At 45.2% G+C, this 19,387-nt stretch overlaps 2 protein-coding genes across 2 annotated transcripts in view; both read left to right on the top strand.

Annotated features, from left to right (window-relative positions):
• The first annotated feature begins 1,172 nt into the window (after window positions 1–1,172).
• Window positions 1,173–8,620, top strand: LOC119404810 (U11/U12 small nuclear ribonucleoprotein 35 kDa protein). Its single transcript, XM_037671482.2, has 5 exons — window positions 1,173–1,394; window positions 3,045–3,143; window positions 5,320–5,530; window positions 5,866–6,268; window positions 8,447–8,620. The coding sequence occupies exons 1-5, from the start codon at window positions 1,284–1,286 to the stop codon at window positions 8,457–8,459; spliced, it is 837 nt and encodes a 278-aa protein (XP_037527410.1). The 5' UTR covers window positions 1,173–1,283; the 3' UTR covers window positions 8,460–8,620.
• A 4,045-nt stretch (window positions 8,621–12,665) lies between these two features.
• LOC119404809 (protein FAM199X) overlaps window positions 12,666–19,387 on the top strand; it is a 39,686-nt gene continuing 32,964 nt past the window's right edge. Inside the window, exons 1-2 of the mRNA XM_037671481.2 lie at window positions 12,666–12,934; window positions 16,475–16,552. Coding sequence (XP_037527409.1) covers window positions 12,906–12,934; window positions 16,475–16,552 — 107 coding nt within the window. The 5' untranslated portion in view covers window positions 12,666–12,905. The remainder of the gene's footprint in view (window positions 12,935–16,474; window positions 16,553–19,387) is intronic.

Genomic DNA, 19,387 nt, shown 5'->3' with positions numbered 1-19,387 from the left:
TTATCCGCTGCGTCTGTCGGGATTTTGTGTAGGTTTCTTCTTTGTTGTCAATTCATTTGCTTTAAGGTAAGCACGCGGTTACGGGTAGGCGGTTTTCACAGCTTGGAAGTGGCAGTACTTTATTTGCGAATCTCCCCGCACCAACTACGTAAATGATACATTAAAGCAAGAGATCAAGATTTGTCTTTATTTATGCACAGTTCTGTGGTGCTGAAGCCCCTCACTGACCGACTTTCTGCGCTTCATTGTTTCCTCCCTTTTCCGCTGAGCCTCACCCTCTCCCCTCTCGGCGAGGCACTGTCTTTTCTTCCTCTCCGCGAGGCCCCTCTAGGCGCAGTCCTTTCCCTCTTTTCGCCGAGCCTCACTCTCGCCCCTGAGGTCACGTGACCAGCGTTACGCCATCGGCTCAGGGTCAAATAAGACAGCCTCGCTGTCATGATATTTAATTAATCTTCTGCGGGTGTCGTGCCAAGACTGATGCCGGTGAGCAAGTACAAAACTAAGATGTTTAATTCTTCTAATCTGTTTGAAACTTTAATGTCATTCTGCAATGCAAACGACGCGCGCTGCGTGTCCTTGGAGATGCTAGCATTTCTGACTAAGCCCAGTCTCCCCTTTCCCAATAACCAAGCTGAAGCGCCCTTTCTACTTCAATAAACATTCAATCGTTCGTTATCGCAGCCCGCCACGGTGCCCTGTTTGATCGAGTGGCAGAGGCGTTGCGTTGCTGAGCTGAAAGTCGCGGGTTCGACCTCAGCTTCGACTGCCGCATTTCGATGGCGAAAAAAAAAAATAAGAAAAAACTCTCCCTCCACTTTGAAGCGCCTCTTGTCAGATCAATGTTTTCGCTCTTGGAACCCCAGGTTTTTCTATTTTCACTTGTCATTACCGCTTGCCTGACTTCATCTGCACATGCGGCCTCTGAGAGACCACGTTGCTGATTCTCTGAGGCTTTACCTTTCACAACAGTGCCCGTCAGAAAAAAAATTGCACATATCTTAAGGCTATCGGTCTGCTCGTTGCATGCGGCGAAACCGTTTGCGGGATCCAGAGACACGTCAAGCGCTTCGCAGTTCAGACGCTACCCCTTTTGGCGCTTAACACCATCTCGCTTCAACAAGTTTGGCTATCATCATCATTACTAACTGTATCGCTGTCTATTATTTGCAAAAAAAGATGGCGGCGCCCACCAGTGCGAACATTTCTGCTTGAAAAGGTTGAGTCTTCGTCGTCACTGCTTGTTTATTTCTGCCGTCGGTTGCGTTCAAGAACGGTGTGTTACAATGGATACGGCATGGTCACCTATCGCTCGTCGGTACGATCCTCTTAAAGCCGGCAGCATTGATGGGACGGACGTCAAACCTCACGACCATGGCATCGTCCGTGCCATGGAAGTAAGTAGTCGGCGTATACGAAGTCATCTCACGACAAAATAAGTTGACAGTCGTCATTAGTTGTTGAGTTCCTTTGTACGCAAATAGAGTGAGAAGAGGACTTAAAGAGAATACAATGAATGTTGCGTCCCCCAACGTTTGGGTACCGTCTTTCGATCGCGATCGAGCACGATCCAGATCAAAATTGTCGAGTGCAACTGGTTATCGAGTGCAACTGGGCAAATGAGTATATCGTGACCGAGAAAATTTGATCAGACTCGGGCTTGGTAGCGATCGGAAGTGCACCGTGTGTCAAGCACTCTGTTAGTCCGCCACTGTAGCGTCGGGAATACCGTCAACACGACGTGCTGGTTTGTCTTGGAGTCGATTGCCTTTTTTGTTTTGTAGGCGTCATCGTTGTTATGCACCCTTGTTAGTTCTTGCTGTTTGCATGTTCACTAACTTTTAGGGGGCACGTGAGTATCAACACCGTCATACTGAAAACATATCTGGGAGGGGAGCCCATACTGAACGCGTAACTGATGTTGTAAGTTCCATATCAAGTCGACACGAATGTTCATGAGGTGAATAAGATGAAAGTTAATCACTGCCTTCGTGGCGGTCATGTAAATGACGATGAGAGAACTAACAAAGTGCGCTTAAGGGTTTAACTGGTTTCATGATAGGTTACTGTTTAGTGTAACTTCCAAGAAATAACATTTCTTGGGCTGTGTCACTGCTCCGAGCGGAATGGCAGACGTGACTAGCCGTGCACGTTCACTGCATGGCAATGCACCTCAGTGCTTTTGCGCATGCATGTTTGAGAGTGCCTTGAGCTCTGTGATCTCCACGTGAGACACAGAAAGCCAATGACTGACTCTACCATAAGTGAGTGCCAGCATTACAATGCATTGCATTACTTGTTTAGCTTGCCACTTCTGACCAATATTTACTTTCACCGCACTATGTCTCAGACTGTGTAGACCATATGTTCAATGTACGAGAAATCACATGCAAGCCTGACGTATTTCAAAATGTTTTTTTTTTTCCAAAACAATCCAAGAATGGAACCGATTGCCTTCAAACATTTCCTCTATCGTGTCAAATGATTTCTTTCGCTGTCTGTTAAAATAACCGTGTTTTTATTTCTACTTTTCTCATTGTTATATGCAATGTTATATGTTATATGTCATTGATATATGTATTTGTGTTGCTGATTGTGATTAATTGGTGATCTTGATTATTTGTTTGGCGGCATTGTATTCTGTTTTATTCTATTTTTGTGAGCCCTCCCTAGTGTAATGCCAATTGGTGCTGTGGGTAATGAAATAAACAAATAAATAAATAATCCAGTATGTAAAAGCGTGAGCCAATATTCACAGCACCTAATATTTCTTTCTAGAGTGTTTTATGGTTCAAATAAAAATGTTTTTGACTCATATTTAATATTTGTAAATGCACCTCTGAAGTATGCACAACATAAATTATGTAGTAGTGTTGCTTTGCAATGCAAATAATGCTTTGATTACTTTTAGTTGTAGCTTTTGTTGCACTATGAGGGCCACTTACACAGATGTGAATGCAGTATTAAGAATAAACGATGCTCTTTTAATGTGTTGTCCTTTACTTTTTTGTCTTGCTCATTAACCTTCTATTGTACTTCACTTTCAGGCTACCTACAAAACAAACAAACATGTAAAAACTGACCCACGCCTGACTATCTTTGTAGCCCGGCTCAGTCCATCTACAACTGAGGACACCGTGAAAGAGGTTGGTTGCAAGAACAATGTGTAAATTTTTGTAGGTATGTCCGATAAGTCTCATCAGTGCAGTTGTACATTATCAAATATTGTCTGTAAGCATTGCTATTGAGCCAGCCGTATTTCAGTTTGTGTGTGCTGCTGTGGTTTTTAATGTGTTGCTCACGTACTTCATTGTGTCTTAATGTGTCTTAATGAACTGTAAGTTTACAAAAAAAAAAAGATTCTGAAATGGAGGTTTGAAATTATAACAGCGGTCAAACAAAAATGTTGCTGGAACTGACACCTTGACCAGGCAATTTGCCTTTGTTGTAGCAGTAATTATCATATTTTATTAATTAAAACACAGGAAGCAAGTGATGACTGTGTTCCTGTTGTTTTCCGCAGTGCTTAATAATAATAATAATAATGGATGGGGTTTAACGTCCCAAAACCACGATATGATTGACGCCGTAGTGGAGGCCTCCAGAAATTTCAACCACTTGGGGTTCTTTGATGTGCAGCTAAATGTAAATACACAGGCCTCAAGCATTTTTGCCTCCATCGAAAATGCGGCTGCTGCGGCCGGGATTCGATCCCGCGACCTTTGGGTCGGCAGTCGAGCACCTATATTACTAGACCACCGTGGCAGGTTCTGCAGTGCTTAACATCACAAGCCACATTTGCAAAGCAGCCCCCCATGCAGCACACTTTTGCAACACATTTTAGCATCAATTTTGCCCGTTTATTTCTTCTGAGATCTTGATTTTTGTAGCATCTATGATGACTTGGGCTCCTCAAGTAGAACAGCTTGTATGACTTCTGTTTAACCGAATATTCCATGTAGTTCCTAGAGTCATTTGCACAAATTGTGGCATTGTATGATTATATTTTATTTAAAAACATTCCTTTTTTGAGGATAAGAGCCACATTTTAAAACTTCAAAAAAATGTGCTGTCCTGTTTGTCTGCTTCCTTATGAGAAATACAAACTTTTAAAGGGCTAAGCATCTCAATGATACCATGCTGCGTTGTGGACGTCACTCTGTGGTTTTGCATGATAACAAAGCTAAATTCAAGTTAAAGCCTTATTAACCACTGCCTTTCACTAGTTTGGTGCTGAAGTTTAAAGTTTTACGGAAGCCCATCTGGTCGGGATGATACATGGTGAAGGTAGAAAACCAAAGGCACTGCGCCATTCTCCTTAAATACACTTGAATGTGTCACGCAGGCAGTGTGTGGTGTGGTCTGTATCAAGAGCGACTCAAGATAAAGAACTTGTGACAGTCTTTTTTTTCTAGCGAGAACACGTGCCTTCCCACAGTCGATTGCATGACCCCCTGAAGCATGCTCAGCCAAAGCACTGGATTCAACATTTCCTTTCTTCACTTCATAGTTGTGCTGCTTGAGATGCCTTTCAAAGTCACCACTTTCGCCAATATACACGTAGTCACAATCCATGCGTGGGTGCATTAAATTTTTACTTTGGTCGGCACAGTGCCTCGGGTTCTCTACCTTCACTAAGTTTGGTGCTCTTTGGCCACTGCAGCATAAACATGCATACACCATCATAAGTCGACTGGTAAATAGAAAAGCTATTTGTACTTTCGTGCTACTCTCAGCGCATTTCTAACATGAAAGGCCTTAGCAGTAGTTTTTGCCACTACAGTGCTGGTATTTTGTAGCAGTGCCTTTTACGATGCTAAAGCCTTTTTGTGCTTTTCACACTTGGCCAGTGGTCAGAGCAATGGTATGGCCATGTTATCAACGGTATCACCTGGCCGTAAGTGGTGCATGATGAGACAAGCATAGAATAAAGTGTGATGCATTGCTACTAAATACTTGCCCGAGTCTACCAAACACAACATGGGGAGCGCTTTATTACTGTGAAGTCTGCAACCATGTGACAATACGTTTAGGTTATTAGTTTTAACGCTACTTTACTTTTCCCTTTAACAGTATACCATACTGTACACTGCAAGGGTTATTAGTCATATTTGTTCCAATTCAGAATTTAACTTGCTTTCATGGGTTCTGTTTAAATCACTTTGTTTTTTCATTTGGTCATTTACTTGGTGCCTGTGACATCTCTATTTGCTCTAGCTTCACTGAAAACGAGTATAAGTCATTTTCATTGTAAGGGTTCTGTCATGAAATTGCACTGTTTAAAAACATACCGCTTTTTCCTGTCTGTCTTGATCTTCGCAGTTCTTTAGTCATTATGGGGACGTGAAGAGCTGTCACTTGGTCAGGGATGTCGTCACCGGATTCTCCAAGCGCTATGCTTTCGTCGAGTACTACGATGCGAGAGATGCCTTGGCTGCAAGCAACGCAAACCAAACGCTCATCGATGATTGCAAAGTCTTTGTGGACTTTGAACAAGAGAGATTGCTGCCCGGTTGGATACCCCGTCGACTCGGTTTGTTTTCATATATTTTCTTTGCCTGCTACTCTCGTTCATTCATAAAGTGTTATCCTTATCAAGAAACAGATGTTCACTAAACAGCCAGGAGCTCACAGGCCCTGGTGACTTCCCTACAAAATACAATTAGATTGAGATGCACACTAAGAAACCCGCATGTGATTACAAGTAGTCATGTCCTCGACCATGGCACTTCTCACAGTCCTAATATTTCTTTTAGGCATTAAACCTCATGAATCACTCTAGCAATCTGAAAGTGAAAAATGACAATTGTTGACAGTACATCTGTCGTGATGGGGTTTGTGTCTATTCTTTCTTTTCCTACTTTCTAGGTGGTGGCTTTGGAGGAAAGAAGGAGTCTGGACAGCTGAGATTCGGTGGCCTCGACCGTCCTTTCAAAAAGCCCATCGGCCTCGGTTCCAGAAGTGGAGCCAACTTATCGGAGCCATTTAACGACAGAGGTCACCAGTTCTCTCACCGCCGTGAAAACCGTTACTCAGGCTCCGACTACAGAGCCAGGGATTATGACAGGAGAGACGATACCAGCCGCGAGAAGAGGTCGAGCTACGAACGGTCGCGTCAACACCGCTATGAAGGGGACTACAGAAGTGACCGTGCCGAGAGGTCCCACGGCCGACCACACGAGAGCGGCAGTGACCGCCGAAGAAAGCACGACGACCACTCCAGTCGTGAAAGCCGGGACGAACATGAGAGCAGGGAACGCAGAAGTCGCAGGTATCAACGCATCTTTTAGTGTGACTGGCGTTCAAAGGATCAGAACTTAGCCGTGTTTTCATAACGATGGCCAAACAACTTTGCGTGTCATACATACACCTATAGCAGTGATGTCATATGATGAATCTAGTATGTACAGCTATTTAAGGGTCCCTGCAACACTTCCAAGTATAATCGTTGATGAGCTCACTTTTGGAGTTTGTTGCCTCTAAATCCATTGCCGCAAGAAATCATTGAATCGGTCAAGTACAAGCTAAGCTGCTTTCTTTCCGACGAGCACACTGAAAGCTACACAGGGAAGGATGAGAAAGGAGCAAGAAGCTACAGTAGCGCACTTCGTAGCTTTCAGCACTTTCCTTTTTCTCTTTGAACGTGCTAGCTCACTTATGGTGTCATGGGCGTGCTAATGCCACTCCTGTGAGCACGTGGCAGCACCTGGTGGCAGCTGTAGTAACTATGCAGCGCAAAAATGCTCATATTAGTCCATGGCCGTCCTCTCCCCTCTGACTTAGTTGGTTTCTCCTACGATGTAATCTGTCAAGAGAAGAGTGAGCGATTTCTGGCTGTCCTTAAACGTTATTTTAAATGCCCTGTCGCATGCATTGCCATAATATTTGGGTTGCGCATTCACAAGAGCCTTGACTATCGATCAGCAGTGTTTGCTGACCACATTCAAAAAGGAGTTGCACAGCAATTAATGTATGACTGCAGCATTGGCCAGCATGCAATAACAGGGGCGTAGCCAGATATTTTTTTCAGGGGAGTTCAACCATCATTTATGTATGTTCATGCATATGTTTGTATGTGTGCATGTATATATAGCCACAAGCAAAATTAAGAATTTCAGAGGGGGTGTGGTTGACGACTCTCCACCCTGGCTTTTCCACTGTGCGATTAGGTGGTCGATTTGGAATGACAGTCGAACAGCCAGTTTCGGAGTCCTGGAGCATCCGTGAGGTGAGGAGATTGGTGAAAACACAGTCATATGCTGGCATCAGTTATGAGGGATCACTGAAACAGCTGGCAACACAGCTTTATCAGGAATGCACAGATACTGGCATTGGTAAAGCCAGCACGGTGTACAGAAGGTCTTGGATATAAAGGACAGACGCAAGCAGCGAGCTCAAATATAGCAAGGGAGTTGCACCGGATATGGTGAAGTATTTGCAAAGTAGTATTAGTTAAATTTCGGACAGCACAAGACAGACTAGTAGAAATAATTGAGGACTCAAGAACTGCTTTATTTTGTTGTCTTCCATGTAGGGATTGGTTAGATTCCCATACAAATGGAAAATATATTTTTGTACACAAAAAGTCTATTTAAAGGAGCCCGGCAACAATTTTCCAAGTAATCGTTGAATGACTTCATTAAAGGAGTTTATTGCCTCACGAATCGACCGCCGCAAAAATTTTTAGAATCCATGAAGTACTACGAGTGGAGTTACAGGAATTTGTCGCACGCTTTAGGCGCTTTTTCTCTACTTTCGTACTAGCGAGCGTGCTGAAAGCTACGCAGGGGGGTGACAAAGGGAAAAGAAGCTACGTCCATTCGTCAGTGCACGTCATGACCTTCAGCAATCTCTTTTCTCTTTTTTTCTTCAAACGCACAGCTTACATTCAGTGTGATCACGAGCAAGTGCGCAGGCACATAGTGGCATCCCGCGACGGCCATGGTAACCGTACAGCTCACAATGCTTAGCCAATGGCCATGGACTTCGGGTTTATGACGCGGTCATTTGGGTTTATGGCATCATCTGTCGAGAGAAGAGTGAGTGGTTCCTAGCTGACTTTGAGAAGTATAATTGTAAATTCCAGGCCCCATGCTGGTGCAATAATATTTGGCCCACATGTTCTCAGGAGCCTGGACTACCAGTCGGCAGCGTTTTCTGACCATACTGAAAAAGTGTTGCGGGGCCCCTTTAAGTCTGACCGCCTCCAAGTCTGAGCAAAATTCTGAGCACAGTAGTTTCTTCACTGGCATCATAATCAACAGCACTTGTTCTGTGTATACAGTGCTTGTGTCTGTTGCGATAGCACAGCATTCAATGGGACGTGCTGTGATTTGCATAATTGCACTACCCCTTGTGTATGCTGTATTGGAGCACTAAGTGCTGTAAATATGCATGCAGAAGATTTTGTATAGAAACCGATTTGATTTTGTGTCCTTTCTTTTCACAGGTCACCTGTTTGACAAGAACACTGTGGGAAACTCCCTTTCCTTTATTTTGTAAAAAGTGATTGTATGATCCTTCCATTCTTTCAGCTAATTTAATCTTTCAGATCTGCAACATGAATAAAAGGATATTTTGTGTGTTTTTAGTTCAGATTATAATGAGTTTCAGCCGTAACATTTTATTGCACTCTTTCGGCCTACACATTTTCTACATTTCCATTCACCCACGATGATTCAGCTGCTTGTAAAAACTTGAGGCAGCTGTGGCGCTCACACCCATCTGTGTTAGAAAAACTGGACTTTTCCATAAATTGCCACATTTTATTATTATTGTTGAGTTATAACCCCACCGTAGTAACAAACTTGAGAGCTCAGACTTGTGTTACAAAGCATGATACGTATGTCTTGTTTTTACGAACATGCATTATGCGACTCTCAAAAAAAAATTGGCCGCGTATCTGCGTGCTTCGCTGCAAATGTCGTCTAAAGACGATAGAAGAGGCGCTGCATGAGATATGAACGTCATCTGGCAATACGTCGGGAAACATGAGTGCTGTGTTGCGGGCTGGTAGTCCCGGCGCAGCAGCAGGCGAAGACCGGCGGTGACCAACGCGACCGGCGGGAACGCCAGCCAGCCCGAACACGCGGTTTGGCACGAAGCGCTGAAGCAGAAGAAACTTCCGCACTCAACGAGTACTCTCCACACACTCTTTTATTTACACGTCACCTGGCTAAAACAGGAATGCCAGAGCGGCGCCCCATGGCATTCGTACAGTGCAATACAGAACCGAAACCGAAACACAACAATGAGCTCGTGCAGAGGGCACTGAGGAAGTCAAGTTTAACGCGCAGTCGCATTTTCAGCGCAGCTTAAGAAACTAGGGTCTTTAGAATTACGTATGTATGCATTTTCTATTAAAGGAACACACCACCTAATATTTACCTAATGATGTTGTGCCTCAGATATGCGTAATGTTTGCTTTTTGGTCGACAATGTACACAAGTATGAACCTAGTCAGCCGTTCAAGATGGCTGGCCCTTGGGCAAGTGGTTCAACTTTGGCCGAGTGGTTGAATCGAGGGACGTGCCGACAAACAGAAAGACAAAAAGACAGACCAAAATTTCTCCGTTTAGGTATCCCAAGAAAGACTATCGTCTTTAAAAAGATGACACTACGCTGTTACAGCATGACAAGAAAGAAAACGACACACTGCACAGCGCAGTGTGTCGTCTTCTTTCTTGTCATTGTGTTCCCCCACTGTAAGTCTACTGTCGTGAATTTCCAACAAGGCCAAGCCTCCACCCTTGTCTAATCAAAAAAGTTTCTTTTTTTTTTGTCTCGGTAGATTTTTATTCATGTATTTGCATTTGCATTCTGTATTCATGCTAGGCCTGCATAGCGATTGCACGTTTTTGCAAGTGGGAGTTTGAATGTGCTTCTTTCAACATAATCAAGCATGTATTCAGGAGTGTAATTAGGTGAGTTGGAATGTACTCCTGATCGCCAACGCAAACAAGATACAGGACTATAAGAAAGTATATGACACAGCCACTGGATCCAGAAGGGTTGTCCTCACACCAGTGGCGTACCGTCAGAAATTTTTTACGAGGGGGGGGGGGGTTGAACCCCCTCCCTTAGCTGCGCCCCTGCCTAACACAGCCCATAAAATTATGCATACACAGCACCATTTTAGGCTGCGTAACAAACTCCTGGTCTTTGTTCCTAGCTGTTGCTATGGAGATACAAGAAAGGTTTAATGATGATGGGCCGAGTGATGGCCATTGATGTGGAGAAAGCTTCAACATTGCTTCTCCGTGGACAAGTTCAGAAAGACAAGTGCAGCCATGCCTACAGTAACTGTAGCTAGCCATCGACACCGCCATTGGCACGTGATGGCCACATTGTCAAGCTTTCTTATGTCTGTGTTTCCTTTTTTTTGTTGCATCTGCAGCCGTTCTGCACCAGACATTCATTATGAACAGGTAGTATTTAAACAGGTAGATTGCTACAAATATGTAATTACATATTTGTAGCAATCTTGCTTTTCAACCATATGGAGTCGACAACTACCTATAAGTGCGAAGAAAATTTTTAAAAAGGAAGAAAGCAGTACACAATCTTTGCGCCGGCATTCTTTTAAATTCTGTGAAAGAAAACAACGGGCATGGAAATTGCTGCCTTCACCAATAAGGTCTTTATCTTTTTGTTTATTTATTTATTTACTGGAGTGCAGATTGTCTGCCAAAGGTGAAGGCAGCCAGCGCAAACAAGATACAAACAAGACAACGCTGTCTTACCATAACAATCGATTAATAGCGCAAAGATAGCAAAGAACAAGAAGCACTTTATTCCAGCGTCAACCGCTTAACCAGTTTCGACCTGAGGCTACCGTGCATGTTTGTGTCACAAGTTTTTCATTGAATATGGCGAAATGCCTGTGGAAGCTCATGATATCAGTATTTGGACAATGCTAATAATATTTTGTTGCCCTGAAACAACACGTTTTTATATCCACATATAGAGTTTACATAAGCAGAACAAAAACGGTATTACTGTGACTGGTCTCTGTGTTGGTTCAGCAAGCTCCCCAAGCTGAAGTGCTGGCTTCAACCATGGAGGAACGCAAACAACCTATTTTCCCTTCCTGTATCTGTGGAGGGGAGGGAGGCGCCACGTGGCAGCGCAAGCACGATGCAGGAGATAGGCGAGCGAGATCTAGATAAGATAAAGCCGCAGCTGTGGTGAAGGGGTACGTAGAGGGTCCACCTCCACTGCAGGATGTTCTGGGTTCGAACCCAGTGTCACGGGGCACCCATCGACACGCCGAGTGTTTGTTTCTGGCGAGATTGGCATGCTTCCTGCAAATTCCCCAAGTCTGCCTCCGTGCGAAAATAGGTGAACGGAGTGAATGCACGTGGTTTGCAAAGTTCCCACCATTTTGCGGTGCAAACAAGAAAGCGTGCCTGGCTTCCGAGATTACCATCGTGACGAATCTTGAAGGCTATACTGAGGTATATCGGAACCACGGTGTAGTAAACGCCCAAGGGCTTGGTTAAAACATCGGTAACTTTCCCGTTGACAAATATTGCAGGACGCAAAACGACAAGCCTTTTGCATCGTTGAAAGACAGTACATAAGAGGCCGCAAGGGGCGCTTACGAACATTTCCATTCACTGGTATTCACTATACTAAGGTATCACGCTTGTTCCACTACTTTACCTTTGTCTTCCGACGACGGCATATGTACTCAAGGAATGTTACTGCGCGAAAATTTGTTTATTTGCTTTCCTGACTTGTTTGCTGTGATCTGTGCGTCGTTTATGCAGCAAACCAATGGGAAGACAGTAGTCCACGGCCGCTGGATGAAAAAGCGTGCGTTTTTTTTATCCAGCGGCCGTGGTAGTCACTCTTACGATGACGTCACCAGAGCGGCGCCACAATCGACCGGTGTACTTTGAGCGCGAAATTTAAGTGGTGCGAGACATTTTGCGCCTGTTCGGCTTAAACCGAATAAATTAAACGCTACGAAGCATGTAGATGCACCATTGCAATAAGTGAAGCTGCTTTTGCATCGTCTGAGCTTACACGCTTCCTTTCGCAGAACTGTTTATGCCACTAATTGACACTATGACACTAAAATGACGAAACACACGAGGATGTCTACCCTTCATGTATGTTCGTGCATGTGTTTGCATGTGCGCAATAGTGAGAAATTTCGGGTGTGTCTGTGTGTGAGGGGTTGGGGAGAGGTTGAACCCCCCCCCCCCCCCCCCGGCTATGAATATATCAGATCCGAACAAGCCCGCAGTCCTAACCATTCTGCAAAAAGTACATATAACTTTTGCAAGAGCCAACTCTGCTGGGCATGACCAAAATTCGCTAACGCGGCGCAGAGCAATCGATCAGTTTTCGACGAATATGCACGACCACCGCGGAAACCGCAATCGCAAATCTCGGAGGCTTTGTATCTCCGCTTATCAAAAGTTACTTCATGATAAAGCAACAGATGGCGACACAGTAGGCCGGTGTGTTCTAGTCACTGAAACACATAGTATATTAACCCTATGACTGGAAGAGCCAAGTTTTCGGCTCCAGTGGATACTGCCCCATTTTCACTACTAAGATGCGTCCAGTTGTCGTTGCGAACCAATGGGAGGCACGCATTTTGCCGGCACGTTCTTCATTTCGACCAATCCCTGTTCGGACCGGCGCAAGAAGCTGCGAGGAAAAAAACCCGAGAGCGGGCATTCTTCTCTTTGTATTGTTTTTGCCCCGTGTCGTGTTCGCTGTGTGTGTTGTGCAGTTGCCGCGCGCCGCTTTCGTCGTCTTGTGTTCGAATTGTCGCCGTTTCAGCGATGTGACCCTGCGAAGCGAGCGCTCGCCGAAGCCGACAACGCCAGCGACCCGGCGACAGTACCAAAGAAACTTTTCTTGCGCGTCTTCTTTTCCACGGGCAGTCCGTGATGATCGAGTCGAGCGCCTTGGGCACAAGGTAACGTCACTGTCTTCCAGCTGCTTGCTCTTACTTGCCGCGACGCCACAGCACACCGGTTGCGCAGCGTTCGATGCAACGAAGCAGCATCGCGAACTCGTTGGCCGAGGCCGGTTGCCCTCAAAACCACGTGTCAGCGGCGCCTTTTAACGTGGCGCGTTTAGAGAGTCTTCTCGGGTCAGCGTTTTGCGAGATAAGCTGGCCGTTAGGCCTAGGAGAGCTTTCGAACGCGATGGGTTGCAGGCCACAAGCGCGCGTGTTTGCAATTAACCAACGCTGCTGCGGTCTCTGCGAAGGCGGGGCGGACTTGCCCGGCGTGGACGTTGACGTAGCGAGGGCGTGCGAGGGTCGCCGGCGTCGTGGAAGCCCTTGAACTGCGTACACGCATCGGAGTCGCCGGTGTGCCGGGCAAGCTGCGATCGGAACAGTGGTCTCGAAATAGGCGGTCTCGTCTTGCAAGCCATATGGCAGCTGCCGCCCGGAACTCTTAACTAGGAAGCTACCCGTTCACCGATGTCGAGAGTGCTGTAGTCTGTGGATTGTAATGCTCGCCACGATGCGTACTGCCTTGCGGCGAGCCTTGCCACCTGTTTCCGGTACCTGCCCGAACCTGCACACTTGTCACTAAATGTCCCTGTGTTACGCGGGAGTCCGCCGTTGAGACCACTGGTTGCGACACCCGAATGCGCTGACCCACATTTGGTTCTATGCTGGACCTGACCCATCTGCGGACGTGAAATAAACGAGGCGCGAAAACCCCCGCGATGTCACAGCTGCCTTGAAGTCAGCTGGTCGTTGCTGCGGCCGGTGTGCAGTGCGCGCCTTTTTTGCTTTCGAGCGCGTCACCTAATTTCTGAAGGCGCGTGCGAAACGACTCGCAGACGTGGCCACGCTAAAGACTACAGCGATCGCGTGTGCCGAACTGCTTACATTTTGACCACGTGACAAAGCGCAGGATGTTTGTGCGAGTTCTTGTGACAACAGATGCCTAGATCACTATACCACACCACCTGTTATATCCCCTTTACCAGACCTTGCGTGGTGGTCATTGTATTTACTAATGCGAAGAAACTGTGCCAGCTGCGATTTAGTGTGACCACTTGTTGCTTTGCACGTGTCAAGCTACCAGTAACACTCAACAGTTGCGATAACAGCACATTTTAAGCAGTGTTCCTTTGTGTATAGTAAGTCATTTATGTAATACAAAATAACGGCGGTCCTTGTATTGAGTTTTGCGAAGTTTGACTGCTGACGTGTTACGCACCTCAGAAACTGCACCATCGCCCACAGACAATGACTTCATCCTTTTCTTCAATAATATAAGTCAAGTTCATGCAGGCAACACTGAAAGTTAGGGCAGTTAACATTTTATTTGCTGCTGTTTTGGAGAACGGTAATTTTTGTGCGTTGTCACTGGCAAAAGCTTGGCGTGTGGTACATCAAGAAGGCTACAAGAAGACGTCACAACCCATGTTGCAAAAGTGAACGCAGTGAATCGCTATGTGATGTTAAAACCTGTTTCGATGTGTTAGGCAAACTTTACCTAATATGAATGAACCAGACTCGTGAACCCATTGTCTCTGTTAGTGGAGGTGTTGATGTGAGCGCAATAATAATTGTGGGGGTTTTGCATTTCAAAACCACATATGATTATGTGATACGCCGTAGTGGACGGCTCCGGAAATTTCGGCCACCTGGGGTTCTTCAGCGTGCACTTAAATCTACACATGGGCCTTAGCATTCTGCCTCCATCAGAATGTGGCCGCTGCAGCCAGGGTTTGATCCCGCGACCTTTGGGTCAGCAGTCAAGCACCATAATCGCTAGACCACTGCAGTGGGTTGGATATGAGCCTATACCTGCACAGTCTGATTAAGGGGCCTTTTTAGGGTCCTAAGAGGCCTGGTCCCAATGAGAAAAGGTGTTGGTAGGATTTTGTGGATTTTGAGGTGTTACAGATGTGCAGCGTTCATGTGTTGCGGGGAGGACTCAAGTCGAAGTAGTGAAATTGATGTTGTCGGACAGGCGTCCATAAAAACCAAAAGGAATAATATTGCATATGGCAGGCATATTCAAACCATGAGATGTATACATTCATTGCATGCTACCTGTACACCCAGTACTGAGGCAGGAACATTGAGGATAACAAATAAACTCGATTAAATTAAAGACTGTGCAGTGTGTGAAGGAATGAAAATTGTTTGTCGAAACATTGGGAGATAGAGTAGTTCCTAGAGCAAACAGGTGTACCAGCACACGTGTAAACACATAAACGGTGGTCAATTAGAATGACGGAGTAGATACCAAGGGATGAGAAGTGTGTCCAAGTAAGGAGGTAAGTTAGGTGGAGTGATGAAATAAGGAAATTTGCAGGCATAAATTGGAGTCTGCTTTTGTAAGATCAGCAGAGAAGGCAGTCATCTTGAAGTGGTGATGAAATAAGCTGCTGGTGCTGTCTTGCACTTGTCAGTGCCAAGTGCTGTGGAGGTTTTGATCTTGGCTTGTTTTGACACCATTATTAAAGGGGCTGACAACCAGCCAGAATGTGATTGGATCTCACGGGAAATCGAAATGACTGGGAATCACAGTGACATGAAAGAGCCTTCTTGTCGTGATTTGAATAGGATTTGTATTTTTAAATTGTATTGGAAAGTCACAAACAATGCTACATTGCGCTGCCTAGTGGACAAATTTCGGCACTGCGCAAAGTAGTTGTTTCGATATCTGTACATAGTCTGCTGTTGTCACACCATAATTCGTGCTAGGGTCTCGCTTGTTTGCCTGTGTATACACTCAAACCTCGGTATAACGAACCCGGATATAACGAATTATTGGTTATAACGAGTAAATAAAGAGTAGTCTTGTCAGAGATACAGTGTTACGAATAACGTTTATAACGAATTTTCAGGTATAACGAAATTATTTTCGTGACAAATGTGACTTTGTTATAATGAGGTTTGAGTGTATTGCTATCATGCTCGCCTAGAACTGTTTGCAGTAGGTGTTGCGTGTATGACTTCATTGGCACTAGAGATTCAAAAAAGTTTCGCATTTTTGCTTTTCTGTTTCATTATTATACACCCTGACTAATAAATTTTCTGCTGCACTGAAGAAAACTGGTTCCATAAAAATTGGTTGTCATTCCCTTTAAGTTGCGGCTTAGTCTTAACCTACCTGCGCTATCTGCCGTGGTGCCACGGTGGTTAGGTGCTCGGTTGCAGACTAAAAATTTGCGGGTTTGATCCCAGCTGTGGGAGTCACATTTTCATAAGGCAAAATGCTTGAAGCCCGTGCACTGTGCCATGTCGGTGGACGTTAAAAAACACGAGAGGTCAAAATTACTGGAGCCCTCAACTACGATACGATGTGCCTCGCAATCATATCACGGTTTTGGCACGTAAAACCCCGGATATTATTAATTCACCTACGACCTGATGTGAGCTCGGCCTTGTGCGCATCACGAGTCGCACTGGGGATGTGGTGTCTAGCATCAGTATCTCTTTGTATTGACAAATGCACTAAAATGATCCCTTGTGTTGCAGCCCCTGGTGTACAGACTTCTTGAAAGATGGCGGCACTTCTTTATTGGATTTTGAAAACTTCCTGGATGCAGAAATCGGGTGAGCAGGAACTCCTTGTGCATGTTACAGGAGATGCAGTGGACGTGAGCTAGTTTGCTCGTCTGCTTTGCTTATGAAAAGAGAAGCTTGCATTCTGCAATGGCTGTATTGTCTGTAGTATGCTCTCGGCGACTCATGCCACCAAAACTCTCTCACGAAAACTAAAATGCCCAAGAAGCACCACAGGGTTTAAAAAAGCACGAGAACCGTAAGACATACAGTGGTTCTTTATGTTCAAAAGGTCACCCATAACTTTAAGAACGCGGCATGCCAATATAGGGTGCACATTACCTTTCCTGCCCCCATGAAGGTGGCAAGGCAGTGGCAAGAAACCTGGCACAACCTATGGGAAATGTGCCATGACTGTGGTCTATGAGTTTTCCCTCACATGCACTTGCATGCTAGAATGTAGGGCCACCGTTGCTCCTTGGAACTTGCCTTGTCACAGAGTTTGGCCACAAATGCTGGGCATTATTGAAAAGCCCTTCACCATGGTTGGGCATTGCAAATGAACGAGCGTGATGCCTCGGTCGTTCTGTGGTGGTCGTCCTGAAAAGTATGAAACGCCTCTGTCATACTACAGCTTTCAACTTCAAACAATTCCACATTTCCTTTTTTTTTAATTGAGCTGCACCTCAAATGGGGGAGAGTTAGTCGCACGCATGGATGCCTTAGGCAGCAGGCAAAGCTTAGAACATGACTGACCATGGAAAGTAATGTTAGTTTATCAGCCTATGTGGAGTGTGTAGTGTCACTGAAATTGCGCTGTAAAGAAAATAGAAAGAGTGGGAAATAAAGGATGACGGTCTCACCACACAGACATGACATGCTCACACAGCTCAGCACATGACAGAAAGTGAATGTACAGTGGTGCTCAGCTTCAGTTGCAACACGGTGGCCATGGTTGAAGGGACCACAAGTCTACACTGTAACACCAGCAAACGTGAAATTTGTTTTGGAAATACCAGTGGCTACATCGGTGTTTACATCGCTGTTTCCTATGTCGCAGCCACTGTGCATTGTTGGCGTTGCTTTGACCACGCATGTTGCAACTCATATTTGGCGCGCCTGTACACAATTTACAAATGCTAACCAAAGAAATGGAGAGAAGGTCTCTGTTTACAGTGGCTCTATGCACTGTCATGGTAACGGAAGAATTCCTTTTACAACTCCTCCAGTATTTAAATGATCTGGAAAAAAAAACTTTTTGGTGGAATGCTCCTTATATGGCACCTTACAGCGTTCATTGTGTAACTAAAATTTGCAAAGGGGTCGGTGAGAGGATCCTTCAGGTGTCAACACAGACCTCCATCTGTTGTAGTTCCAGATATCTTACTGTTTGTGAGGCCGCAGATGTAGAGTCGTGGAACTGCACTTGCACGTCTCAGCCAGTGCCCGTTCCCTGTAGGTGCAGTGTGAGTGAAGATGATTCTGGCAGTTTCTGTGTTCCTGTCCATCACGTCTCCTTCGAGTTGTACCCATAGCCTTAAACTATTTGTTGAAGAACACAGAGCTCATCAGGCTTTCTTGGGAGGTGGCTCTCCTCGGACGCGACAGTGTAAAACTATTCCATTCTCATCTTATTTCGTATCCACCAATAGCAGCCCGTGATTGGTCAAAATGAGGCAGGCCACGGCCACTGTACGTGTTTGTCAGGGGATGCAATGAAAGCCACAAAAACACCCTATCGCATTAACATGCCAAAGAAAACAAATTTTCATGTGAAGCTTGGTATGGCTCGCAAATTTCAATGGTGGTGTTACGCGCAAAACCTGGCGCTGGCGAGCGCACAGAAATGCGGTCCTCGAAGGTGCACTGGTCACACGCGTACTTGTATGCACCATTTTCCAATAATTGATACTCTCTACATAGTGGGGCTTGTCAGCGATCAGCTGTTCCTGATACGGCAAACTGATCTTTTATGAAGGTTATCAAGGATACTTGTAATTTCACATTGACACATTTCATTGCTGCCTGCTTATGAACGCATGACCGTCGTTGTTGCCTGTAGCAAGGGAACTGTTGCGCTGCTAAGCAAGTATATGACGTTCCAATTCCCGGCATGGAGTAAGAGAACAGTTAACAGGGTGCGTTGCACAATGCAATAGAAAGGAAAGTCGTCTGTCAAGCATGCACATGTGAAGCTTCACTTGCCCCCATTTTCCTGATAGGGCAAGGGCTCTCGAATTTTTTGTTGTTTCGGAACAGCTGAATTTTTTTTTTCCCCCTTCTCGGCACAATAGAAGATAGCTGCCCAATGATTGTTGTGGCGCTGGATACTCGTAGTAAGAGTGAATTTGCATTACTTGTGTGGTCGTATAACGGCCATCAAGCTGTTCCTTTTCTTTCAGTATGAAATTTGCCGCCGTTGACTATTCCGCTTTGAGACGGGTCACTTGCTGGCTGTTCCACTTGATTACAAGTTTGTTTGGCATAATTTATCGTAATCTCCATGTACATTGCTGAAGGATTGGCACACATCGGCTTTTTGTTATCACGACTGCTATGAGCTCATGACAACTGTGTCATGTCGCTGCAAATCTGGTCGCGAAAGGTAATGTTTGCTCTGATGTAAGTGTTTGAACCTAAATTAAGCTGATATGACACGAACTGTGGGCTCTGTAAATGAAGGTATGGGGATTACTTAGCCCTAAATTTTTACGTTTCGATCTGTGAGAACTTGATACCAAAAGGTTCTGCAGTTTCCAGTCGCTGCTTGATTGACTGGCAAATTGGGCATGGGCCGAAAATTCTTGACCTGTTCAACCAATCGGGGAGGGTTAATGGAGCACTCTGATTAAAGAATAAATGCAAGGTAGATTATAGTCGAACTCG

This window comes from Rhipicephalus sanguineus, chromosome 9 (assembly GCF_013339695.2).
Source record: "Rhipicephalus sanguineus isolate Rsan-2018 chromosome 9, BIME_Rsan_1.4, whole genome shotgun sequence".
Lineage (NCBI taxonomy): Eukaryota > Metazoa > Arthropoda > Arachnida > Ixodida > Ixodidae > Rhipicephalus > Rhipicephalus sanguineus.
The sequence above is the reverse complement of the archived record's forward strand: the minus strand, read 5'-3'. Positions and strand labels throughout refer to the sequence as shown.

Bases quoted from the DNA above. Each gene is read 5' to 3' on its own strand.
- LOC119404810 (XM_037671482.2), top strand. From the start codon at position 1,284: ATGGATACGGCATGGTCACCTATCGCTCGTCGGTACGATCCTCTTAAA. The intron at 3,144-5,319 runs GTTGGTTGCAAG...TGATCTTCGCAG, and splicing joins CTGAGGACACCGTGAAAGAG to TTCTTTAGTCATTATGGGGA. The intron at 5,531-5,865 runs GTTTGTTTTCAT...CCTACTTTCTAG, and splicing joins TTGGATACCCCGTCGACTCG to GTGGTGGCTTTGGAGGAAAG.